This window comes from Verticillium dahliae, genomic scaffold (genome assembly GCF_000150675.1).
Source record: "Verticillium dahliae VdLs.17 supercont1.28 genomic scaffold, whole genome shotgun sequence".
NCBI classification, from domain to species: domain Eukaryota; kingdom Fungi; phylum Ascomycota; class Sordariomycetes; order Glomerellales; family Plectosphaerellaceae; genus Verticillium; species Verticillium dahliae.
Genome location: NW_009276942.1, coordinates 102,285 through 125,769, shown reverse-complemented (window position 1 = coordinate 125,769; position 23,485 = coordinate 102,285). Strand labels below are relative to the sequence as shown.

Sequence of the window (23,485 nt, the reverse complement as noted above, 5' to 3'; positions counted from 1 at the left end):
CCTGACCTCCCCACTCACTGCGCGTCTCGTATGATGCCCAACCCTCGACGCAGCTGCATCGCATGTATATCCCACTTCAAGCCCGCCGCGTGCCAGACCTCCTGGCCCGTGATGCGGGGTCAGGGGCTTCACCAGGCCCGGGCTCGTGGGCAGCACTGACGCAGCATCTCGCAACTGTTCCGGCGGAAGCTCTTAAAGCGCAGACAGGTCTCCCTCTCGGCGAACAACGACAACACGAACAGGACAGTGGGCATTGTGCTGGGCGTGCTCCTCGGAGTTTTCGTCATCGGCGTCTGCATCTTCCTCTACGTCTATCGAGACGCCCTGCGGAAAGCTCGCCATCGCCGCCGCCGTCGCCGCCGTCACCATCGGCGACCAGGCTCCAAAAGCTCCAAGTCATCATCCGAAGGCGCGCCGCCGCCGTCTCCTCCTGCACCTCCTGCCGATGCTGCTCCTGCTCCTGCTGCCGCGTGATGCAGGATAAAGCTTGCCAGTTGAGGTCAGTTTCGTGGTGCCAACACCCTTGGGCCATTTGCTGACATGGCCAGAGCACAAAGTGTTTTACCTGTACGTCTAGTGTTGTGAACTTTGGGTTGTCCTAGCGATCAATGTTGTTGCCATACCGTGCCAGTCTCTTCTGCTTTTCGTTGCCAGTCATGTTTTCTTTGAGGGAATGGTTTGACACGGGCGAGCCATCGCCGCAAGGATACTTGGGCAGTCTCAGATATTGTACTATTTCCTCCAAATTGACACCGACTTGTCGTTTTCCCTGGCTCAAGATTGCGGTAGTTGTCATATTCAGCATGGTGTGTGTCATCCATGGTTTGCTGGATAGGCAAACAAGTAGCGCCAGATCTTCCCGTGCCACGACCCAGATCCAACCCGTTGGTCCAGGGTCTCACCAGGTGGCTACACATTCGAACATCTGAGGCACGCCTGGCACCAGCGGCTCCTGCTGTGAAAACTATGCTCGCGATGCTGACCGTTTGCCCAGGGCAACATGGAACTGACTGGTGCTTCAATGTCCGTCCGCACTATCTGTCAAGCACTTGTCTCCCATGTTGTCCTGCTTGTCAATCTAGACTGCTTCCCCTGCACCTAGGTCAAAAAAAAGAAATCACCATAAAGTCCATGCTGCTGGAGATGCAGATTTCAAACCATATCCCAAGCAGAGGCGCACACTCAAACTAACAGACGACACGCCATGCACGTCCCAGCATCATCACAGCCCAGACTGCAATGGCGCCCCTCCCACCACCATCTCCCCACCCTCTCCACCGCCGCAGCGCCGACGGAGGCCGCATCGCCGGCCTCTTCATCGGCACCCTCGTCGGCGCCGTCGTCACGCTGGCCCTCCTGTACGCCTGCTTCAACTGCGTCTTCTCGCCCAAGACGCCCACCAAGGCCAGGACAGGAAAAGGCCGTCGACGTGCTCGGAAAGGTCACCACCACCACCACCACCATCACCATCACAACCACAAACATCATCCGCGGGGCCACAAGCACCACGGCGCCAAGCATGCTTCTTGTTCCCGCCAGACGCCTGCGCCCTCGCCCGCGCCGTGCCGCCGGCCGGAGTACATGCCTAGGGCGCGCGCAAAGAGGTATAGCCACAAGCATGCGCGGCGCGGGCGAGGGCAGAGGCAGAGGGCGGTGTTTGTGCCGATTGTGCCTGTGCCGGTGGGCGAGGAGGTGCTGGCTCCGCCTGAGGTGGCGATGGAGCCGGGATTGGAGGAGTGCTTTGATCCGGCGGGGTGGTATGATCCGGATATGATGGGCGGCGTGCTTGGTGAGCCGGAGATGATGTCGTGGTCGGGGGAGTCCGTCGGGGGCGAGTGTGAGGTGGATGATGAGGAAGAGGGGGATGGGAGTTGCTGTCTACAATTCTGTGATTTCCTTTGTGGTGTTAGCAGGGCTGAGCAGAAGAAGGTGGAACGAGAGGTTGGTGAATGGGAGAGTGAGGATGTGATGGGAGGTGTCTGACATATGGATCATCCTATTCCTTTTCGGGGAGAAATTGTTCAAAATTGTCCTCGTATAATTCGTCATAGTCGTAGCACTGCTCTTCGATCCAAGCTCCGGGGATGGAGATTGCAGGCGTTTCGATCGCTGCCCAAAATTCGCCGGCGAATTCCTCCGTGCCCCAGTCCCAGGTGAAGGTCCAGTCACCGGGGCTCGGCCCGTATGTGAACGTTTCAAGCCTTGGGAAACGGCAGCAGTCTGTGGTGTCCGTTGCTTTCGGGACTCTAGGTATGCAGTCGTCGTGGTCCAGTGGTCGAAAACGAAGTGGACCGTATTGGAATTCTCGATCGCTGGTAGTGGACTTGATGATTTCCAGCTCTTCACGGCCGTAGGACGTCAGATTGATGCCGCTTTCGTTAACATCTTCCAGCCAAGACTGAAGCGTGAGAGTCATCAACCTCACCGTTGGTACCGACGTCCAATGGTGGTACTTCCCATCTCTAAACTTGTAGAGCGTCCAGAACGAATGATACGTAATAATTTGCCTACACCCGTCTAAAATTGTCAAGATCAGGGACCTCAACGATTTCTGGGCCAAGGTGCTGTCTTTATGGATCGATAGGATAGAGCCACCATAGCGCAGGTGCCAGTCCGCGGTCAGTCTAATGATCTCGCTCCTCCGCCTTTTCCATGCACTTCGGGCCGATGCTCTCGATTTTGATTTGGTCCATGTTCGCCATGATCTCATGCTCGTCGCTGCGTCGATACTTTGTCCCCATCTGTAGCCATGGGAAAGATGACTCTTGCTTCCGACAAGTCTTTTTCGACTGCTTCCATAAAGGAGATGCGGGAAGCGAGGTGTATGAACGAGCAGCCCTGAGATCGAACGTGGTCAATGTCCGCGGGACACAACACACCATCGTGCCAGAGAAGGAATGCAAAGGTTTCCTCTTTCATGTTGAAACGGATGTGTCTCAAGGACTGCAAGCGATGCCTGAATGATTCCACATGTCGTGCCTTCTCTATGTCGCAGAGAGAATCAGATTGGACTCCCATGTTGGCCAAGCCGTATGTAGCGTGTAGAAGGTCTTGGTGGCTCATGCAGACTCCGAGTTGAACCAAGGTTCGAATGATTCTGAGTCGTCCGAATCGCAAAGCCTCCTGGTAGTGTTTCCTTTAGTCCTTCAGGCTATGTCGTGTGGCATACAGAAGCTTACATGCATGAGCGAGCCGCTTTCGGATACATCGAATGGGGACGCCTTTCCTCCCTTGAAGAGTCGAAGCAGAGTGTTCATGTCACCACAAACGACGGATATAAATGCAGGCGAGCGATCTGGCACAAAATTGTAAGCTCTGAAATGCAGCTGCCATCCGGAGAGTACTCGCAGCTCCCAAGCATGCTGCGCTAACCACCTAGGGGGCTGTAAGCGGAACGCTCGTTCTGTTCCATGTGAGCCTTAGTTGAACAGGCAAGGAAAAGAGTCAAGTGGGCTGATAAAGTTTTATACCTGTGATGTCGTATTTGGAAGATCCATGCACAATTTGAGAAGTGCGGCTTGCGCTTGTAAAGCTCCCAAAGAATGACTGGCCTTTCCATGGCAGCTCGAGCGTTGAACTTGGGAGGGACATGCCTCGATAGGTGCTTAGGCCGTTCTGTTTCCTCCATGGTTCAAGGCTCAAATCCCTCTCTTCAACGTCATTCTTTTCTCCTCTTCTTTGCTTTGCTACATATCCCGAGGCTGACAGATGCTGGACAACGGCCGTCGGGATAGCCTTGGTGCAGGCCCTGAACGGACATCAGCAACTTGCACCCAGCGGCGCAGGTTGGGATAGCCAACGAACCTGGAATACTCGGAATGCACGGGCAGCAAGATCTGAATCATAACCTCGAGTTTCTTCTCGTGTCGTTCCAATACATCCCGCTTCAGAGCCACGCGAACAAAATCCCTCACTCGTCTTGCCCGTTTTGTCGCATCAATCTGTACAATCAGATCGTTCATCATGGTCGCCTCGTCCGAAATAACCTGCTGACAGGACAGGATACACGACTCGACGGCTTCCATGTCTTCAAACAAAGTTGCACCCGTCTCAATATCTCGAGCAATACGGGCGACCATGGGCAGAATGAGTTCGAGGCGCTTGAACAGATCCTGGATCGCCTCAGGCACATCCTTGACCTCGTCCCACATGCGCTTCAGCTTGAGCACGCCGCCCCCGATCTTGCCGACGACTTGGGCAAGGGCGATGCTGCTGGCGACGAGGCCGACGATCTCGGCCATGTTGGCGTTGCTGCCGTCCCGTTGGCGGTAGATGGACGTTGTTCGTCGCCCGATGGCCTTGGGGGCGTCAGAAAGAAATGCTGGGCGTGGAAATCCTCGAAAAAGTCTGCCGCGACAGGAAAAACGCTCGTCAAAATGAGGGGTTACCATCTCAGGCCACCCACAGGACCCGGCCAACGAGGCTGCCTGGGAATCGACCAAGCGACAGGTCCACGCCTGCATGATAGGTTACATGTCACACACCATCGCCACGCCCTCGCAACCAACGGGCACACCCGCTGACACAGCCCTGCTTCCGGATGCGGGCTGGACGAAGCAGCACCAGTCGTTGGTGCAAACAAAGCAGAAAAAAAAAACACATGTATTCAGACGCACGCTAATGCTCAGTTGGACTCCCCGATGCCACCCCTCCCTCTGCCCGTTGAAGGGGGCGGGAAACTCAGCTGCTCGGCCTCCTGAGCCCCAAAATGTCCAGAAACGGACCGTCGTGGCACGCAACGAGGTACGCCCTCTGGTCCGGCGACTCGTTGACGTGCCTCACCGACGACCACGCCGGGACGGCAAACGTGTCGCGCGCCGTCCACCGGAACACGCTCTTCTCGCCCGCCGGCGTCTCGACCTCGGTGCGCCCCGTGCCCTCGTAGCAGTGGTAGATGTACGAGCAGCTGTCGCGGGACGCGGCCTCGGCGCCGGGCGCCAGGCGCTCGGCCTGCACGCCGAGGGTCGTGGACAGGGGTCTGCCGTCGGCGTTGCGGTAGTGGTGCACGGCGTGGGGGCCGGCGGCGGCGTTGAGGGCCTCTTCCACGGGCGCCCAAGGATGGCGCCATTCGCAGGGGTCGCAGGGTCTGGCTCGTCAGCATTCTTTGGAACTCTCCATTTCGCGTCTTCCTCATGCCTCATGCAATGAAGCCTCATGGAAAATCGCAAAAAGGAGCACTCACGTGCTGGGGTACCGCGGGTCGGCGTAGCCCTCGGCAAAGTGCACCGGCGCAAAGCGAAACAGCGGCAAGTTCAGCATGTCCAGCCAGATGACAGGCTCCCTGCTCTCGTTGCCGTGGTCGTGCCAGTGCCAGATGGGCGTCGTGACGACGTCGCCGCGGACGAGGGGCATCTTCTTGCCCTCGACGGCCGTGAAGCCCTCGCCGTCAATGATGAAGCGGCACGCGAACGCGAGGTGGCGGTGCGCCGGCGCCGTCTCGCCCGGGTTAACGAGCTGCAGGCCGCCGTAGATGGTGTCTGTCGTGTAGGGGGATTCTGCGCCAGTGTCAGTTGCTCTGCCGTTTCTTTTTTTTTTTCTGTGAGATGGTTTGCCGGGTTCGGCTTTCGACGCACGCATGCTCGGGTTCACCAGCATCAGCACCCGCCTCTCGGCTCTCTCCTCCGGCACGAGCGCGCCGGCCTTTTGCAGCTGCGGCAGCGCCTCGGCGTACTTCCACATGTGCGCTTTGGCCGTGGGGTTCGGGCTCGGCGGCACCATGACGTTCATCTGCGACCACAGCGGCTCGAGATGCTGCGACGGCAGCTCGCTGAGAAAGTCCTGCATCTCCTTCGTCTCGCTGTCATCAGCTGCCTGAGTGTGCGCCTCTGTGCTGATGTAGGATCCCATGACGATGAAGCTGCTTCTGGTGCTGCTTTGGGTGTGAAAAGCCTTTGGCAACGGAATTGCAAGAGGCAAAAGGATAAAGTGAGGCTATATGAAGACAGAAGCGAGCCGTACGCCCGTCTCAACTGCCGGAGCGCGTCAATGCCCTTATGACACCCGGGACGCTCGATTCAGGAGTTCCCCTGAAGGAGTATAACGGCTCTCGGCGGAGTCAGCTCGGGGGGCGGGGGGCCCGGGGGGGGTGGGGAGGGGTTTCCGGTGCGCTCGGTCTGTCATTCGTTCCGAGTCCGGTGTCTCCATGTTTCCGAGCGGAACAGCATATGATTGGCTTACGGGAGCGACACGTCGAAAACACTACCACCTTTACTTCAACTACTTGTTTACCTCGTTTTACAGGAAGTTCATGGTATTCACTTCTGTATTGATCTGAGAGGTGGCATAGTGACGCATAAACACCGATCAACTTATTCTCAGCCCATTCTCACATCATGTCTGACGCTCCTTGGTCTCGTCTCATCCGTTTCGTCGACGACAACGGCAACGAGACCTTTGGTGAGCCCCAAGTCACCGACGAAAAAGACTTTGCCGCCCGCGCCGCCTCCAATGACCTCTGGGCGGTAGAGTACAAGGGCACAAGTCCGGTGAGCAGCCTCACGAGGGGCGAAAAGGTGCACGTTAAGGAGGTCCGCGACATTCTGCGCCCCTCAGACGTGCCCATCATTCGCTGCATCGGCCTCAACTACATCAAGCACAGTAAGACTTGCACCATAGTTTGATCGAATATCATCTCACATGGACTTAGTCAAAGAGGGCGGCCGCACACCACCCCCCTTTCCCTCTCTCTTCATCAAGCCCGCAACGTGCGTGGCGGGGCACAACGAGGACGTGCCTATTCCCAAGGTCGCTCAAGATGGCACCGTCGACTACGAGGGCGAGCTAGTACGTCTCAACCACTGACACCATAACTTTTTCATCTTCTTTGAAAAGTCTGACCCCAAAAGGTCTTCGTCATCGGCAAGTCAGGCAAGAACATCGCCAAGAAGGACGCCCTCTCACATATCGCTGGCTACCTTGCCTGCAACGACGTGTCAGCGCGCGCCTGGCAGCGCGACCCCAAAAAGGCCGGCGGCGTCCCGCAGTGGTGCTTCAGCAAGGGCTTTGACAAATTTGCGCCGCTGAGCCCCATGCTCGTGTCTCCATCCGTCGTCGGCGACGCCTCGTCTCTGCGCTTGCGCACGCTTGTCAACGGCGAGGAGCGCCAGAACGAGGGCACCGACGACCTGCTGTTCGGCGTCGAGGCCATTGTCGAGTTCCTCAGCCAGGGCACGACGCTCGAGGCCGGCACCGTCGTGCTGACGGGCACGCCGTCGGGCGTGGCCATGGGCATGAAGGAGCCCAGGTACCTGAATGACGGCGATGTCGTCGAGGTGACCATTAGCGGCCTCGGCAGCGTCAGGAATAAGATGGTCTTTGAGTAAAATGTATTCATGAAGCGTTCATTGATTTTTTTTTGCCTTTGTTCCCCTGGATCACTCGTTGAGAAATTCCCATGTGGCGTGCATGTCGTTGAGCCATGAAAGATCATTCACGTCAAAATTGAACTCGGCTAGATCGAGCTCGCCGAGGTCTGCTAGCGGCGGTGCGAACTCATCGACCAGTTGCTGCTGAATGTCGGGAATGGGCTGGGTAGAAGCGTCGAGATCTGGGTGCACGCCCGTCTCGCCTTCGCCCAGACTCCGTCCCCGGCTGGCCAGGCCCGAGTGTGCAGCTCCCGGCGCTGCCTCGAGCATTTTGGATGATAAAATGTGTAGAGCAGCAACGCATCTTCGCGCTGACTGACCGAAACGCTCGTGCGACTTGAGCACCGCCATGGCCTGACTCCAAGAGCGCCCAATTTCAACGGCAGGGAAGATCTCGGGTCGCAGCTTGGCGGCAATCAGCACCGTCGCAGCTGAGTACACGTAGTAGACCCGGTACCACCAGGCGGGCAGCAGGCCGATGGTGTTGTCCGAGGTCTGATGCTCCAGCAGCACGGCTATCATGTTCTGGGCAGTCGACACGCAAAAGAGAGCGCCTTGTTCGACGACGCGTGCTTGGAGGCTATCGGTGAGGCCGAATGTGACGGCACGCGTCGGCGGGGCGAGACAGAAGCGCGACAGGACGGGTCTGAGGAGGAGAATCCGAGCATGCAAGAAGCTAGAAATTGTCAGAATATTCTGTCCCATCATTCTGTCAAGTCATTCTGTCAAGTCAAAAGTCAGGTGCAGACATACCGCATGCGCAGAATGACAGTTTGCCGCCGCGAGACCTCGTCGGCCGTGTCTACCAGCGAAGTCCACCTCAGGTGCACTGGCAGACGCTGTTCCCAGTGGCTCAGTGACCTGTCCAGCTGCACGACCTTGTCAAAGTCGTCGTCGTCTCCGTCGGAGCTCCCAGAGTCTGAGCCCTGGGACTGTTTGCTTTTGGAACATCCCATGGTCCCTCCATAAAATGCAATGATGGTCCGATGAATAATCTCGTAGAGCTGGACCGACTTGACGAAGAAGGCGGCATGGACTGCCCCACCACTCAAAGCAGCCTCTGTTCCATTGACAGACGATGCAGAAGACATGGGTAGAGGCACTGTTGTGGCTAGATGGCCAGAGATCATGGCAGGCCGGCCGTGGGTCACAGAGACCATGCTTTCGAGATGTCAGTTATAGGAAGTGGGAAAAAGCCAACCTCAGCAACTCACCGGTCCATCAGCACGCAGCCATACCAAATGCGCCGCAGGAGCTCTCGCTCGCCCAGATCAGTCCGATCGCCAGACGTCTCCGGCAGGTGCAGGCCGAGGCCCTGTGCCGTCCGGATGGCCGACCCGACGACCATCCAGGTCTGGTGCGGGTGATCAGTGCTCTGCAGGTACTGGCTCGTGAGGAGTAAACACTGGACAAGGTCGATGGACCCCGCATCCCAGGGGTTCATCGGCAGTAGGGCCTGCGCTCTCTGGAAGTAGACGGAGCTCTGCTCTTCCCTCTGTTCCGGCGTCGAGGCCTCGAGAAGCTGTGTGGAGAGGGCAAAGATGACGTTGAGCGAGGCCATGAAGATGCGCTCATCGGCGTCAATGGCGCCACCGGCAAAGATGGCATTGTAGGTCTGGTTCCAGCGCTGTCTGTTGAGGAACGGGTAGAGGGGGTCGACGTAGAACCAGTAGAGATCCATGAGGTGATCGGCCTGCCGGCGAGGCGGCAACACATAGGACACGTCTGAGGCCGGGTGTTTGGCCGAGTGGGTCGACATCATGGAGAGGGAAGAGCGAGACGGCGCGGCTTGACGAGAGGGCCCGCCGTTGGCCTTGCCCAGGCGGGCGTCGATTGCCCTCTTGATCTGTGCGGTGAAGGAGCCGGCGCTGCTGCTGCCGAAGAACTCGCGGGTGCTGGTGCCCTCGTCGACGACGGCCGTCATCGAGTCAATGACAGAGGGGCTGGTGGTGATGGTGGCGGGGCCGGGACGCGGATGGGGTCTAGGCTCCCTGGGATCCGCTCCGGCTCGACTCCCGGGGGTGGTCGATCCTGTCGGCGAGTGGGTGCCCTGCGAGGGTGGCTTCATCGGGGGTGGTACCCTGGGAGTTAACAAGGGCTGGATGGGGGGGAGGTAAAGCGTTCCTGAGGCTCTGCCATTCGGGGCCCTGGCTGGACGGTACGGGCTGCTTGACGATGGCTGCAGGAGGTGGCTGTCGCGTCTGGGGGTACTCTTCTTCGGGTCTGCCTCAGAGCTCACATCGTTGCTGTAACGGCAGTTGTCACGAAGGCTCAGCTTCCTGGAGCAATAGCCGCAAGCTAACAACAGTCAGTCATGCTTCCGCTTGATGACAAGAATATGTTCCTGGTGTAGGTGCCTCGTGATGAAATAACGGGCATCGGGATCACTCACAGGGCCGCACGCCATCACACTTGACCTTCTTGGCACGACAGGTCTCGCAGGCCACGTCAATCTTCAGGCGTTTGGGTCGAGGTTCGCAACTAGGGGAGACGGGGCCCGTCCTCCGAGGAGGGTCCATCGCGGGTAGACCGGGGTCTCACTCTCGGCGGTAGGGGTTGGGGCTCCGCAGTAAGGAGAGAGGGGATTCCCTTCTGCAGATCTCGGAGGTTCGAACGATGAATGTGTGGGAAGCGTAGCATGGTGGTCCGAAGAGGGGATCAAGACGGGTCGTGTTGAGGAGATGAAGTGCCTGTCGTGCCTGTGTTCCGAGCTTCGGGTAGGTATGGCAGCTTTGCACCTTCCGAGCCAATGAGAATGGCCAGCCGTCGGATGCTCCTGCCTTGCGTGTTGCGTCTCGCTTAGTCATCATCAGTGCAACTTGATGCGCTTCTCACTTTGGCATCTCGCTCGCTGGGAAAGACTCCTGGGAATCCAGTGTGGTAATTATCCATTCAATAAACCCAGTATGGCATCCATTCCTGATGGTCGATTTCGACGATGCTTTTGCTCCGGATGCATGTCGCAACCCTTTGCACACAGTTTGCTCCATCTGGCCGGCCAGCTGCTGCTTGCCTTACACGTCAACAAGCAGCAATATTCAAACAAAGGATGTGCCTTTCGCCGACTCGGCGGTTTCCAAGTGAAAAGCCAGGTTTGATAAGAAATTGTCTTGCAGTCGCCGCTTGTTGTTTCGTGTAGGTCATTGACATCGATGGCTGCTTCTCCGGCTGTGCTGTCGAGTTTCGACACTCAACGTCAATCGACCTGGGCTGTATTGAACATGACCTCCTCCTGAGAGGAGTAGAGACGGCTTGCTATATAATTTGCGCAGCGGTGCCCTCTCTGCAGTACTCACAAAAACAGCAGACTGGCTGTCCCCTGCTCAGTTGTAATTCACTGGTGGGTGGTATCACAGAAGCAACCCCCCTGTATAGTGCTAGCATGGTGGTGCTATATGAAGAGTCAGAATGGCTTGCTAAAAGCCAGGCTAACATGAGTGAGCTGCAGCGATGAAGGACTTTATAGAGTAAGAAGTAAATCAAATCAAAGGCTAAGCCGACTTCCGGAAGAAGAGGCATATCACCTTAGGAACAGACCTCCTACCCAGGCCTTGCAGGCGCCAAGTCTCTTCACATTCTGGGGGACTATACATCCCCTCACTCGACGGTTCGAACCACAGAATTCTAAGCCAGCAGATCCCAAGTACGAGGTCAAGCTCTCCCAGCTACCGCCCATGCTCCTGTCGCCTCCTCGTTCGCCCCCGACTGACCTCAGGCTCCGGCACCTCCTTCTTCCGCCTCTCCTTGTGCTCGCCGCCGTGCCTCCGCCGGCCGCGGCCCTTCCCCCCCTCGACCTCCCTCATCTGCCCCAGAACACCCCCAATAGCATCCTGCAGCGGCGTCGACGCCGCGACAAAGAGGTCGTAGTACTCGCACTCCTCGTGCCCCGGCCGCCCAGCAGGCCTCTCATTCATCCCGATGAGCGCCTCCGACATGTCCTCCAGCCGCGCGCGCAGCTCCTCCATCTCGAGCGCCGGTCCGCGCCGCCTCTGTCGTCGATGCGCGTCGCCCTCGTGCTGCCTCCGCCTGTGCTTCTCGTGTTTGCCGCCGTCGTCTCGGCCGCCGTACTGCCGTCGGTGACGAGACCGCGACTCGGACGACGCGTCCCGGTGCCGTCGCTGCCCCCTGTCGTGCCTGTGCTTGCCATTCCCGTCCTTGTCGTTCCTGTCCTTGTCGTTCCCATCATCGCGATGTCTGCGCCGCGCCCCCCCTCCCGTCATCCGCCCCTCGTCCTTCGCGCCCATGATCTTAGCGAGAATAACCCGCCCCAGCCGTTCCAGCGCGTCGCTGTCCACAGCCGGCTGGCCCTCCTCGCGCCTCTGGGTCCCGTGCTCCGAGGCCAGGTACCGCTTGGCCGCGTACTCCATGCCCTTGTGCGCGAGCAGGAAGAGGAGGACCTCGAGTTCGCCGCTGTGCTGCTGCTGCTGCTGCTGCTTGCCACGAGACTTGTCGCGGGAGTGACGCCGCTCGGGCGTCTTGGTCGAACGTTGGCGGTTGCGGACTATTGTCTTGAGCAGTGGAAGGATCGTGTCCATGTCTCGGTCGTGCGCGCCGACGAAGCTTTTCTCGATCTGGTCCAGGTGGTGTTTCTTCTTTTGTCAAGTGCGTTGGTGGGAGAGGGGCATTTCGGCGACGAGTTGAGTAGGGAACATTCGGCGACGAGCTGAGAAGAGAACAAGAAAAAGATATCTGGCGGAGTCAAGGGCAGAGAAGGAAGGAACGGTGTTGCCAGCTTATTGAACGCGGTCGGGCGTGGCTGTTATTCACAGACGGCGCTCACTGCAATCGCCCATGGGCGAGACACTCAACATGTGCCAGGGGTCAGGTGATGGTCACGCATGCGCTGGAGGAGGATGCCAGACCGGCCAGAGTGACTCGGGCGCCCAAATGCCCATGTTGGCTCGTGGCCTGCTATCTAACAATATGTGGCCGCGTGCCGCGGGCCCTCCCAACGTACCGGAACGCCTCTCCTGATGCTGTACATGCCGTGCGCGTTGGCCCTATGATCTCTAGGGCATGCTTTTCTTCCCTGGAGCCTAAAAAAATGCAACAGACCTCGAACAGAGGTCTTGAAACCGAATCGTCATCTGCTCGAGAGTGTGATTAATGCGACGTGACTTCGTAGTCGAGGAGGGCCTTGATGTCCTCGATCCGCTGGTGCTTCTTCTCTTCGTCGCTCATCATGCCGAGAGACGTTGCCCTGGTGAGGTGGTCAGCTACAATCAACGCAAGCACAAGAGGCGGACGACGTACAAAAACTTCTTCCGCTCCTGCACCTTGAGCATCCTCTCCTCCACGCTTTGCTCGACAATAAAGCGATACACCTTGACTTCGTCCTCTTGACCCATGCGATGCACGCGGTCAATGGCCTGTGCCTCGATGGCAAAACTCCACCACGGATCCATCATGTACACGCGCTTGGCGGTCGTCAGGTTGAGCCCGACACCTCCAGCGCGAAGACTCAGAAGCAAAATGGTAAACTGGTTGGCGTCCTGAAACTCGTTCAACACGGCCGCGCGGGCCTTTTGCGCCATGGTGCCGTCGAGCCGTAGGAACTTGATGTTCGACTTGGCCAGCGCCGGCTCGATCAGAGTCAGAAACGAGGTGAACTGGCTGAACACAACCGATTTCATCCGGGGATGCTCGCGCCTCAGTTCACGGAGGGCGCGGATCAACGCGACCACCTTGGCGGACGAGCTGTTCTTGCCAACGCGCTGCAGGCTGATCCGGGGCTTCTGGAACATGTCGAGGTCGCTGTCGTCACGCACCACTTCGAAGAGGTCGCGGTAGTTGATCTCGGCTCGGCAATTCGGGCACGTCGGTACTTTGTGGCGGTCTGTCTGGTGCTTCATATAGTCCAACAGACACTTCTTGCAGGCCGAGTGCCAACAGCCCCCGGTCACCGTCTGCTCAATCATGGGCTCCTCAGAACAAATCGGGCACTCGCTCGCTTCTTCATCGCGAATCTGGCCGAGGACGTGTGCGCCAAAGGCATTGGGATTTGTCTCCGTTTCTGACGTGTCGGCAGAGAAGTGCTCGATGAGGACATTGAGATCCATGTCATCAGCAAGACCCGCCGCCAAATCCGCCGCGGCGCCAGCCTCTTCCTCGTCGGCGACGACATCCTTGTTGCGGACAAGAATCGGGTGGCAGCAGCTCTGCCTCAGTCGCAGGATCTGGGCAAAGATGCTGGTGAACGACTTCATGACGGTGCCAGCCTCCATGTTCTTTGAAAAGGCCTGCTTGGCGCGCAGGAAGATGTAGTCGTAAATGCCGCGCTCCGCCTCGCCGAGCTTGACACCTACGATTTCGACCTTCTTCGGTGGTAGGGGGACAAGCCTGACATCATTAGCAAAGTCGGCCAAGTTTGGTGATTTGAGCACTTACGGATCGCCGTTTGGCGTCTTCATGTCCTTTGTCCGTCGCAACACCAGTGGCTCTAAAACAGTCTGAACAACGTCGAGGGCCCGCATGAAGTTCTTCGACTCGAAGGGGACCGTGATGAAGGTCCGCCAGAAGGAAAAGTTGTTCCATGGCTCCACACGGAGGAAACGCACGAGACTGAACAGGTCCTCCAGCCTGTTGACAATAGGCGTGCCGGTCAACACCCATCGATGCTCGGCCGCGATTTCATAGCAGGCCTTGGCCGTCTTGGACTGGCGGTTCTTGATGTTGTGACCCTCGTCCAGAATCACGCGGAAAAAGTTAAGAGAGAAAATGCCATTGTGATAGGCCCTGTCGCCTTTCTTGTTCGCAAGCTGGGTGAACTCTGACAAGATGACACCGTAGCTGGTGATGACGACATCGGGCGCTGAGGCGGCGCTGGCTTCGCAACAAAGAGCCTGCAGGTTGCTGTTTGCCTTGTCGGCCCCGTAGTACATGAGGGTCTTCAGAGATCCCTCCTTGGATGCCTTGTCGGCCTCGCTCTGCCACTGTGCCAGCAGCGACATGGGAGCCACGACCAGCGTAGTGCACGGAGCCTGCAGCACATTGTTTGCGCTTGACGTCAGACGCGGGAGATCAATCATCGACTCGAGGTTCGTCTTGGGAGCCTTGGCCTTGAGGGAAATCTCGGAGCGGTGCGTATGGACCAACGACAGCATCTGGATCGTCTTGCCGAGACCCATCTCATCAGCAAGAATGCCACCCAAGCAATGCTGCTCCTGTGTGGGAAAGTCAAGCGAGAGGTCGCCCGAGTAGGGGTTGACGTAAAAGTTGGGCTGCCCGTCGACCTGGGGCAGATCCTTGTCGTCAAAGTCTTTCGTTGGCCACGCATATTCTTCCCACAGAGGGTGCATGCTTGGCTCGCGGTTGCTCTTGAGGTCCTTTTCTTTGGATATCATCCAGTGCAGCGCCTGTTTTTGGTACGGGCGAAGGCTCATGGCAAACGTGTCCGCAGGCTCCGCTTCTGGTGTGTTGAAATCAAAGGACTGGGCCTTCTTGTACAGGGTGTCGAGCTGGTCCTGCTCAAGCTCTTCGCCCTCCTCTTCGTCGGACTGTGGTGACGAGCCTTGGTCCTTTGCGGTTGCTGTAGCCGCGGCCTTTGCCGTCTCCTTCTCCTTCTTTTCCTCCATTTCCGCAGCCTGCAATAGTTCCTGTCGCTGCTGCTTCGAAGAGGCGGCATTGGACTGTACAGGATCGAGGTTCACTTCTTGAAAGAGGCGCACCAAGGCAACTTGGCGCATGCGAAGGTCCTTTTCCTCCATCGACTCCCCCTGGTCGAAGAAGGCCGTCGACCTGTTGTTGTCCTCGAGCTGAAACGCCCTGCTGTGAAAGGCAGTAGCGAGAAGCGAGCACCGCAGCTGGATGAAGATGGTGTCGTTGGTCCGCAGCGTGTCCGGGGCGTAGACGACGGTGCCCTCAAACTTGCAGGCGCGCTGGTCGATCAGGGTGGACACCCAGCTCGCCGTGTCCTTGACGAGCCTTCCAATCTCGGTGCCGCTGCTGGTGGTGAACCGCACAATCGTGTCATCTCGCTTGGCGACGGCCGCGGCGCTGAGCTTGTGCACGGCTGCGGCGCCTTTGGCGGAGCGAGGGGCTTTCGGCAGCTGCATCTTCTTCCGCTCAATCTTGACCACGTCGCCGTGCTTCAGCAGGTTTGTACCGCTCCTCGTGGCCCAGCCCTCGACGCCGAAGGCGCCCACATATCGTGATTCGGGCATGGAGCGGCGGATGACGGGCTTTGGCGAGTCTTTGGGCGTCGGCTCGGGAGTTGATGACATGGCGGCGGGTGGTGGTCGAACAAAAGCGTTGATGGAGGGGTTCTTCTTCTTGAAATCCTTCCAGGTGCCGTCAAAGTACATGTTCACTGCTCTCTCAAGGTTATCACCGCAGTTCTCACGAATAATGTTCATCGTCTCCTTGGCCACCTTGGCGCCGACGAAGCTCTCAAACATTTCCTGGTCGAAAGAGACGACAGGCTCCTCCCGACTGGTCTCGAGAGGGGCAGACCGATTTGATGCATCTTGAATGGACTGCTCCACGAGGGGCCCACGAGCGGGTATCGGCGAGGAAGGGAATGCCGGAGCATCTTCGCTCTTGATCTGAGATGACCCAGCGTTGGGCGGGCTCTGAAAGAATCGAGTCTTCTGATGGGTGGGAGGCGTGGGCAGCACCGGGCTCGAGAGGTGACTGCCTGTATCGTCTTCGGGATCCGTAAAGAAGCGCCGCCGCTTCGTTGGGGGCTCGTGATCCATACTGAGCTGGATGTCGGATGTGGTCAGCTGGGGCACGCAAGTTCGTGGGGGGGGGGGGGGAGACGCGAATGACCCCAAAGCGCGACTGATGATCGCGTCGGGTGATCACGTGACTGTGCTCCTGGCAAATCCACTTTAGCTCTCGCTCTCTCTCGCGGCTGACATTTTGCAGTGCAGTTCCCGCCTGTGGCAGCTCGACAATGGTCAGCATCATGGTCCTTAGGTAAGCAGCGTCCCTGCGACGTCATTCCCGATTTTTCGAGTCGAGACGAGGCTGCCCCAGGGTCTATCTCTCTTGTCCATTTCTTGAGCGATGGATCACACAACGAGACCCGTCTCCTGATGAATCGCCCACAACTTCTCAGCCATGGCCTGAGGAGGCTCCGACCTGTCCAGGTTCGATCAGGGACCCGCGGCATCGTCACCGCCGCCGATGTCGACAAGGCACGGCAGTACTGCCAACGGCAGCTCCAGTAGGATGACATGTCTGCTTCGCATGTACTTTATCCAAGGCTGACGATGACGCTTCCAGGCACAGCGATTATGACGCCCACCTGATACAACGAACCCTCCCAGCGCACGTCCGCGATGCCTACCTCGCTCTCCGCACCCTGAATCTTGAGCTCGTCCGGCTGCCCGAGGTGGTCACGAACCCGACCATCGGCGCCATGCGCATGCAGTTCTGGCGTGAGTCCATCGACAAGACCTTCGCCGGCAACCCACCGGCCGAGCCGACATGCGTGCTCCTCCACGAAGCCGTGACATCGCTGCAGTCCCGCAGCAGCGGCAGCGGCAGCGGCAGCGCCCGCGCGGCGGCGACGCAGATGAAGTTTTGGATCCAACGCGTCATCCGCACGCGCGAGCGGCACATGGACAACCGACCCTTTGCAACGCTCGCAAGCCTCGAAGAGTACGCTGAGAACACGTACGCGACGCTCATGTACGCGACGCTCGCGGCGCTGCCGGTGCAGTCGGTGCACGCCGACCACCTCGCGAGCCACATCGGCAAGGCGGCCGGCATCGTGGCCGTGCTGCGCGGTGTGCCGGTGCTCGCGGCGCCGCAGCCGGCCGTAGCGGCACCCGACGGCAGCGCGGCGCAGGTCGGGCGCGGGCGCGACCCCGTGCTGCTGCTGCCGCTGGACGTGCTCGCCGAGGCCGGCGTGCGCGAGGAGGACGTGTTCCGACGGGGGCCCGAGGCCGCGGGGTTCGAGGACGCCGTCTTCGCCGTGGCGACGCGGGCCAACGACCACCTCATCACGGCGCGGGAGATGCTCAAGAACCTCCGGCTCGGCAAGGAGGCCGGGCACGCGTTTGAGCACGAGGGCGAGGAGGGGCACGTCTACGCGGCCGGCGAGAGCGACGCCGCGCGCGACATTCGGCAGAGCTTCAGCGTGCTCATGGAGGCTGTGCCGCCGCAGGCGTACCTGACGAACCTGGAGAAGGCGAATTTCAACCCGTTTGCCGTGCGGGCGAGCTGGAAGCTGCCGTGGAGCATCTGGCGGGCGGGGATGAAGCAGCAGATTTAGGGATCAGCCGATCAGGATCTAGGCGTAGCAGGCGAGCGTCACAAACGCAGCACGCAGAAGACGATCCAGAGATGAGCGTCATACGAGTCAGCTCACTGCACTGCTTGGCTTATGGCTCGGAGATGTCGATGGCAGGGGTACCGGCAGAGAAGTCGACGTTGGCAGGAGAAATGCTGGCATTGGTATGCAGCACCTGCATGTACATGGATGTAAACTAGCACACAGCCGCAATGAGGCCGAAACATGTAATTCTACGAAATGTTGATCGTGATTCAGTTGATGTCGAAGCTCCAAAAGGCCAGGGGCGAGCACTGTGCTATTATCTGTCCCGAACTGTCTTCGCACCGTGGCCCCACCCGAACGCAGTCTACCAAAATTTAGGCGTCGCCGCTGAACCTCACCTCTGGAACTCGCCATAACCAAGCATCAATGTCGCCGCCACCATGCTCTACGAACTCATAGGAATTGTACGTCGCTGCTGGAATGTTATCTGCATCGAAAAAAGGCATCGAAAGCTAACCATCGCCAGGTCCGGCCCGGCCATCTCGCCGAAGTGAAAGAGTACGCCCTGATCCCAGCGATGACCGATGCATTTCCTCCCATTTCCCTCGAGCCCTTGCCCTCGAGCCCGCTGCCCTGGAGCAGCTGCTGCTGCCTCTGCTCACATGGCATCAGAAGAACGTACAGCGAGCAGGCGTACAGCGAGGAGCAGCACAGCAAGCAGCAGGCGTGCAGCGAGCAGTTCAGCAGCGAGCAGGCCAGCAGCAGGCGTCCGGCGAGCAGCACAGCAAGCAGTCCAGCAAGCTAACAAGCCCCAGGATCGCCCTGACAGCCGGCCAGACGATCCTCCGCAGCGGCGGCGTCGTCCGCGGCCTCGCCAACTGGGGCGTCTTCGCGCTGCCGCGGCCCATCACGCGCGCCCAGATGAAGCACAAGGAGGGCCACTACTTTGTCATGCGCTACGACGCCTCGGCGCGCGCCCACCAGACCATGCGCTCGACCATCAGCCTCGACCCGCGCGTCATCCGCAGCGCCCACGTCAAGGTCGGCGACGGCAAGCTCGGCAGCATGGCGCGGTTTGGCGCCATCAAGTGGGATGTCCGCGACGAGTAGGGGGGGGAGGGCGGGGGCGGAGGTGGACAGGGAAAGAGGCCACTCGACACGATATGGAGGCGATGCAATCACCAAGTCCGAGATCCGAGATCAGATACCAGGAGGGCTGTAGGATACGAGGCCACCCTGGCCGGCAGGTGTACAACAGAGGGACACGTTCATGAGCCAATTTTGCGGTGCTTCCCATGCTGTGATCTTCCCATGCTGTGATTGTGTCTTGCTATGTACTGATGTTCTATGCTCTGCCTCTGCTGAAGACATTCGCTGGAGCGAGCCCTGAAACGCTGCATACTCCATGCTCCGCCGGTAATCAACTTCAACGTGCCCTCATCGTGAACAGCCGACGGCTTCACGCTTCACAGTTTCTCCTCGCTTCTGGCCTTCCTCCGCCGCTCGCTGCCAAAGTGAGCGGCCACCGTCAGATATTCATAATTCGACCGGCCTGCACGACCCACCCTACGCATCCGTGTCCATCGTCTCGGGCTTGATTCCCTTCTCCTCGCGGCACCACGCGACAAACTCGTCAAGGACGCTCGGCCACGCGCCGTCCTCGCTCCAAAAGGACAGCGTCTCGTCCTCGAGGGACTTGTAGGCAAACTCGAGCGTCATGTTCCACATGTCCTTGTTGACGGAGCGCGTCCACTTGGCGGCGAGGAACGAGTTCCACAGCTCGAGCCAGTTGTGGTTCTGTGACGCCCACTGCCAGCCCGGCGGCGCAAAGAGCGTCTCCCAGTAGATCTGGGCGTACTCGAGGCTGATGGCCTTTTGGTCCTGTTCCTTGGCGGCGACAAATGTGTGGCGGTAGACCTTCTTGAAGAGGGCCTGGTCTGTGGACAGCTTCTTGACGAGCGACTTGATGTGTTTGGCGTGGTCCTTGTTCGTCGCTTGAACTCTGGTGGGGGCTGTTAGCGGACAATGATCGATCGGCGACTGGCTGAGGCTCCGCCTTACCCCGTGGATTTCCAGCCGTCGACAAAGCCTTTGCGCGTAATCTCGCCCACCGCCGGGGCCTGGACAATCTCCATGACGACGAGCAGCTCGGCATTCTCAGGGTTGACGCCCAGCGTCTCGGTGAGGTAGCTCGTCGTTGAGTCGATGCCCATGTGATCCTTGTTGTCGGACGACCCTAGGGCGCAACGGTTAGTGGCTGCTCTTGCTCAGATGCGCATCATGGCCGCCGTACCTCGCAGCGAGTCGAAAAGCTTGTTTAGGTCGCCTTCGAGGGGTGAGGGCGTCCCCGCGCCGCTGCCTCCATTGCTTCCACCAAAGAATCTGAGAGACGGGTCAGTCCAAGGCCCAATGAAGCAATTCTGCAGGACGCCATTCGAGCACTCGCGCGTGTGGCGCCGGCCAGGCTGGGCGGTCTTCCATCCAGTAAGGGGCGGGAAAAAGAGAAGGAGGGGAAGGGGGAGGGGGGGGCCAAGGGTAGTACACAGATCGGATCTTGTCCTTGTCCTTGTCCTTGTCCTTAGTCCCGTCGCCAGGTTGCTGTTTCACGTCTGTCTTCTTTTTCGAGGACCACAGACTCAAGCCCCTAGAGGGCAGAGCAGTCTTCATGCCCTCCCAGCCCATCCTCCTTGCTGGCACGGGTGCACGAGCGACGATGGCGATCAGATGCGGGATATGGAAGAGTCCTCTGCGTGGCAAGCAAAAGGGCAGCAGCAGAGGTGGGAAGAATCAAGAGGAGATGGTGGGGTGTCGAGGGCAGCAGCGGAACAAGCGGACCATGGACAAGCGGATAGCGGCAGGACAAGAACACGATGCAACGGCCGAGGTCGACGGTGTGAACACAGGTCGGGAGACGATCCGGGGGGGAGCAGAGTCGAGAGGGTGTGATGGTCAGGCTGAATGGGGCAGGCTTGGGGTGGTGGTGGCATCTCCCATTGGAGCGACGGCCGGCACTTGCGAGGGCCGATCGACGTCCTTTGTAGGGCCGTCTTTGTCTTGTGGTTGGGCCTGGGACTCCTGCAGCCTGGGGGTACTCTTGGGGGCGGTCCTGGGGCGGTCCTGGGGCGGTCCTGGGGCGGTCCCGAGAGTGCGTCGGATGTATGCGCCCCAGGTTCGGAGGGCATCAGGTGGCAGGGCAGACGGGTTTGTTTCAGAGCGAGGGCTCGACATCGGCAGCGGTTCGGCCTTTCTCTGGTGCGCTGGCGACGGAGATGCCCAAGGAGGAGGGCGACCCGAGAGTTGCAGTCGACAGATTGAGCGGGCGACCCCACAAAGCGCGCCGGGAGGTCATATATGCTGCAGCAAATTGTCCGAGAAGGGCCGGCGCACCCTGGAGGCCGGTCGGGGGCAGAAGCGAGGGGCGCTGAGCCGAAAGCGAAATGCAGAGATCAGATGCCGACGGGCTGATGGCATTGGATCGCTTGGATCGCGTATTGGACCGGAAGAAAGGAAAAGAGCGGATGTGGGGAGAGAGAAGAAGCAGAGAAGAAGCAGAGAAGAAGCAAAGAAGCAAAGAAGCAAAGAGAAACTGTTGCTCGCCCGACAGGACCCGGAAACAAGGGCAATAGGGAGCCGATAGAGGGGCCGACAGAAAGATAAAGACCAACTTACGCATCTATGGCATCGTTCATCTTGTAGTTTGCATTCTTGAGGTACTGCAGGCCATCACGGTTAGCCACCTGAACAGAACCATGCGATGCAGCACAGCGTTTTCCCTCGCGCCACGAGGCCTCTGCCACTCGATGCCCCAAGGCCCAAGGCAAGGCGCACAAAAGAACCAGAACGCCGTGGGCAAGAAACATGCATCCAAGTTGGGGTCAGGAAAGAGAGAGAGGAGCAGGCTTCTCGCCACGAGAAACCCCATGCCCACGACCAGGCGCACGACGCGTGGCAGGTCGCGAGCAAGATAGAGATCGGGCCATGACGTACCCGTTGGGCGGTCCTCTCGGACGCGCCTGTCAGAGAGACAAACTGGGCCGACAGGGTCTTGAGCTGGGCCGTGGACGGCGCCATGGCGATGGCGAGCTGTGTAACGTTTTTCGGCCGGGCGTATGGCCTCGAGCGAGAGGAGATGGTGGGGGTGGGAGATGGCGAGGGTCAAACGGGCAAATTTCGTGGCTCGGGAGGTGCAGCGGTTCGAGGGCGATACGAGGGCGCTGCGTCGCGAAAAAAAATACAGGCTCTCGCGTGATCGGACGATTTGCTGGTGGTTGATGAATTTTTTGGTATTTTTCTTCTCGGAGGCTCAGGTAGGTTCGGGCACGCAACTTCAGCTGGCCTCAGCAGGGTGCCTGTCGCATGGGACCAAAACCTTGGATGGGCGGCGGGGTGTGTGTGTGAGCACGCGATGGCCGGGCGGTCGTACTGCGGTGGTGGAGATGATTGCTTGTCGGAGCTCGGAGGCGTGAGGTGCGAGGCGTGAGGTGCGAGGCGTGAGGTGCGAGGCGTGAGGTGCGCTGGGTTGCTGGGAAGCTGAGGAGTGAGAGCTCGGGTCGTCGTGGGTGGGAGAAATTCTGAACTGGACACAAGGCTGATGAAGTTGGCGGGGTTGGCATCAGATGCAGAAATAGGGAGCAGAGGCAGGCAAGCAGAGGCAGGCAAGCAGAGGCAGGCAAGCAGAGGCAGAGGCAGAGGCAGGCAAGCAGAGGCAGGCAAGCAGAGGCAGAGGCAGAGGTGCTCTCGACGCGGGCAAGGGCCAGAAGGCGGGGTTGAGCACGCCTGCCGTCGACTTTCAGCGCACGCACCCCGCCAAAGGCGCCACTCTACGTGCTGGCGCGAAGCCAAGTACCTCCTGGTACCTCTGGCGTTCTTAGCAACTAGGTACCCAAGTACCAGGTAAGTAAAGACACGTGAGACGAAGCTCATATCTCACCTGATGGTAGGTAGAGGTAGGTACTCTTCATCTTCATCCCATGAGCCATCAAGAGAACCTCACACAACAGCCACCAAATCAGCACAATGGCCGCCGCACTCACCTCGGCGTGGAAAATCATCCCCTCTCTCCAGTCGACGTCCATCGCGGCCACGGCCGCTTTCTACACGGAGGAGCTCGGCTTCACCCTCGCCGGCACTGAATCAGACGGTGGCGAGGCCTACTTCTGCTCCGTCCACGCCGGTCCCAAGGCCGCCGCCAACATATACTTCTTCCGCGCCTCGCCGGAAGACTGCAAGCCCGGGGCTGTCATGATCGCCGTGGGTACGGCCGAGGTCGACAGCTTCTACGCCTACCTCCGCGGGAGGCCGGCGGTTAAGGTGGTCGAGGAAATCGAGGACAAACCCTGGGAGTACCGGCAGTTCAGCATTCTGGATCCAGACGGCAACCGGTTGACGTTCTTCAGGTTCCTCGAGGGCGGGAACCCGGGGACGGAATGTCTGCGCACTGTATTGTAATCCCCGCGGGGCACTGCTCTGCACTGGCCTCGGGCGGGTGTAGGCATTAAACACAGTGCATACTCTCCATGCAGCGTTCGAATTCGCCACTCGCACTGTCCATGACGTGGGGCGGCCACTTGACACGACCAACGCGCCTTCTCTACGGGGACGCGACTGACTGCAAACCGCCAGCCTTGCCTGCCTCTGCCTTGCCTGCCTCTGCCTTGCCTGCCTCGCCTGCCTCGCCTGCCTTTGCCTCTCAGGTATCTTGCGCGTGTCTGCCTGCACGCTTCCTCCACCTTCACCTCCTCCCACGGTTTTTTTCTCCTCCCACGGCTGCATCTCCTCCTACGGCGCTGCATCATGGCCTCGCCACGCAGTCAACCCTACGAGAATGCCGCCGTCGACCACGAAAAAGCCCTTTCGACTCGTCTTTGTCTGCTGCACCATCTTCCCCCCCAACCAG

General features: G+C 59.2%; 11 protein-coding genes across 11 annotated transcripts; 6 read left to right on the top strand and 5 right to left on the bottom strand.

Moving 5' to 3' along the window:
* Positions 1-62: 62 nt before the first annotated feature.
* Positions 63-474, top strand: VDAG_09611 (uncharacterized protein; the record flags this gene model as incomplete). Its single annotated transcript, XM_009658572.1, has 2 exons — positions 63-118; positions 165-474. 2 exons carry the CDS (start codon positions 63-65, stop codon positions 472-474), a joined length of 366 nt encoding a protein of 121 aa, XP_009656867.1.
* Positions 475-1,239: 765 nt separating this feature from the next.
* VDAG_09610 (uncharacterized protein) lies at positions 1,240-2,354 on the top strand (the record flags this gene model as incomplete). Its single annotated transcript, XM_009658571.1, has 2 exons — positions 1,240-1,789; positions 2,077-2,354. The coding sequence occupies 2 exons, from the start codon at positions 1,240-1,242 to the stop codon at positions 2,352-2,354; spliced, it is 828 nt and encodes a 275-aa protein (XP_009656866.1).
* Positions 2,355-3,686: 1,332 nt separating this feature from the next.
* VDAG_09609 (gentisate 1,2-dioxygenase) lies at positions 3,687-5,847 on the bottom strand (the record flags this gene model as incomplete). Its single annotated transcript, XM_009658570.1, has 4 exons — positions 3,687-4,321; positions 4,725-5,086; positions 5,183-5,495; positions 5,574-5,847. The coding sequence occupies 4 exons, from the start codon at positions 5,845-5,847 to the stop codon at positions 3,687-3,689; spliced, it is 1,584 nt and encodes a 527-aa protein (XP_009656865.1).
* Positions 5,848-6,332: 485 nt separating this feature from the next.
* VDAG_09608 (fumarylacetoacetate hydrolase domain-containing protein) lies at positions 6,333-7,322 on the top strand (the record flags this gene model as incomplete). Its single annotated transcript, XM_009658569.1, has 3 exons — positions 6,333-6,597; positions 6,647-6,783; positions 6,846-7,322. The coding sequence occupies 3 exons, from the start codon at positions 6,333-6,335 to the stop codon at positions 7,320-7,322; spliced, it is 879 nt and encodes a 292-aa protein (XP_009656864.1).
* A 51-nt stretch (positions 7,323-7,373) lies between these two features.
* On the bottom strand, positions 7,374-9,883 carry VDAG_09607 (fungal specific transcription factor domain-containing protein; the record flags this gene model as incomplete). Its single annotated transcript, XM_009658568.1, has 4 exons — positions 7,374-8,040; positions 8,118-8,525; positions 8,579-9,662; positions 9,757-9,883. The coding sequence occupies 4 exons, from the start codon at positions 9,881-9,883 to the stop codon at positions 7,374-7,376; spliced, it is 2,286 nt and encodes a 761-aa protein (XP_009656863.1).
* A 1,146-nt stretch (positions 9,884-11,029) lies between these two features.
* VDAG_09606 (uncharacterized protein) lies at positions 11,030-11,899 on the bottom strand (the record flags this gene model as incomplete). Its single annotated transcript, XM_009658567.1, has 1 exon — positions 11,030-11,899. The coding sequence occupies one exon, from the start codon at positions 11,897-11,899 to the stop codon at positions 11,030-11,032; it is 870 nt and encodes a 289-aa protein (XP_009656862.1).
* A 568-nt stretch (positions 11,900-12,467) lies between these two features.
* On the bottom strand, positions 12,468-16,271 carry VDAG_09605 (DNA repair protein RAD5; the record flags this gene model as incomplete). The annotated part of the gene is made up of 4 exons (XM_009658566.1): positions 12,468-12,564; positions 12,618-13,681; positions 13,796-16,066; positions 16,170-16,271. The coding sequence occupies 4 exons, from the start codon at positions 16,269-16,271 to the stop codon at positions 12,468-12,470; spliced, it is 3,534 nt and encodes a 1,177-aa protein (XP_009656861.1).
* A 222-nt stretch (positions 16,272-16,493) lies between these two features.
* On the top strand, positions 16,494-17,586 carry VDAG_09604 (uncharacterized protein; the record flags this gene model as incomplete). The annotated part of the gene is made up of 2 exons (XM_009658565.1): positions 16,494-16,533; positions 16,637-17,586. 2 exons carry the CDS (start codon positions 16,494-16,496, stop codon positions 17,584-17,586), a joined length of 990 nt encoding a protein of 329 aa, XP_009656860.1.
* Positions 17,587-18,166: 580 nt separating this feature from the next.
* VDAG_09603 (37S ribosomal protein Mrp17) lies at positions 18,167-18,699 on the top strand (the record flags this gene model as incomplete). The annotated part of the gene is made up of 2 exons (XM_009658564.1): positions 18,167-18,356; positions 18,419-18,699. The coding sequence occupies 2 exons, from the start codon at positions 18,167-18,169 to the stop codon at positions 18,697-18,699; spliced, it is 471 nt and encodes a 156-aa protein (XP_009656859.1).
* Positions 18,700-19,155: 456 nt separating this feature from the next.
* On the bottom strand, positions 19,156-21,660 carry VDAG_09602 (defective in cullin neddylation protein; the record flags this gene model as incomplete). The annotated part of the gene is made up of 7 exons (XM_009658563.1): positions 19,156-19,591; positions 19,651-19,825; positions 19,883-19,971; positions 20,132-20,233; positions 20,602-20,943; positions 21,259-21,302; positions 21,577-21,660. 7 exons carry the CDS (start codon positions 21,658-21,660, stop codon positions 19,156-19,158), a joined length of 1,272 nt encoding a protein of 423 aa, XP_009656858.1.
* A 945-nt stretch (positions 21,661-22,605) lies between these two features.
* On the top strand, positions 22,606-23,037 carry VDAG_09601 (glyoxalase family protein; the record flags this gene model as incomplete). Its single annotated transcript, XM_009658562.1, has 1 exon — positions 22,606-23,037. One exon carries the CDS (start codon positions 22,606-22,608, stop codon positions 23,035-23,037), a length of 432 nt encoding a protein of 143 aa, XP_009656857.1.
* Between the last annotated feature and the right edge of the window lie 448 nt (positions 23,038-23,485).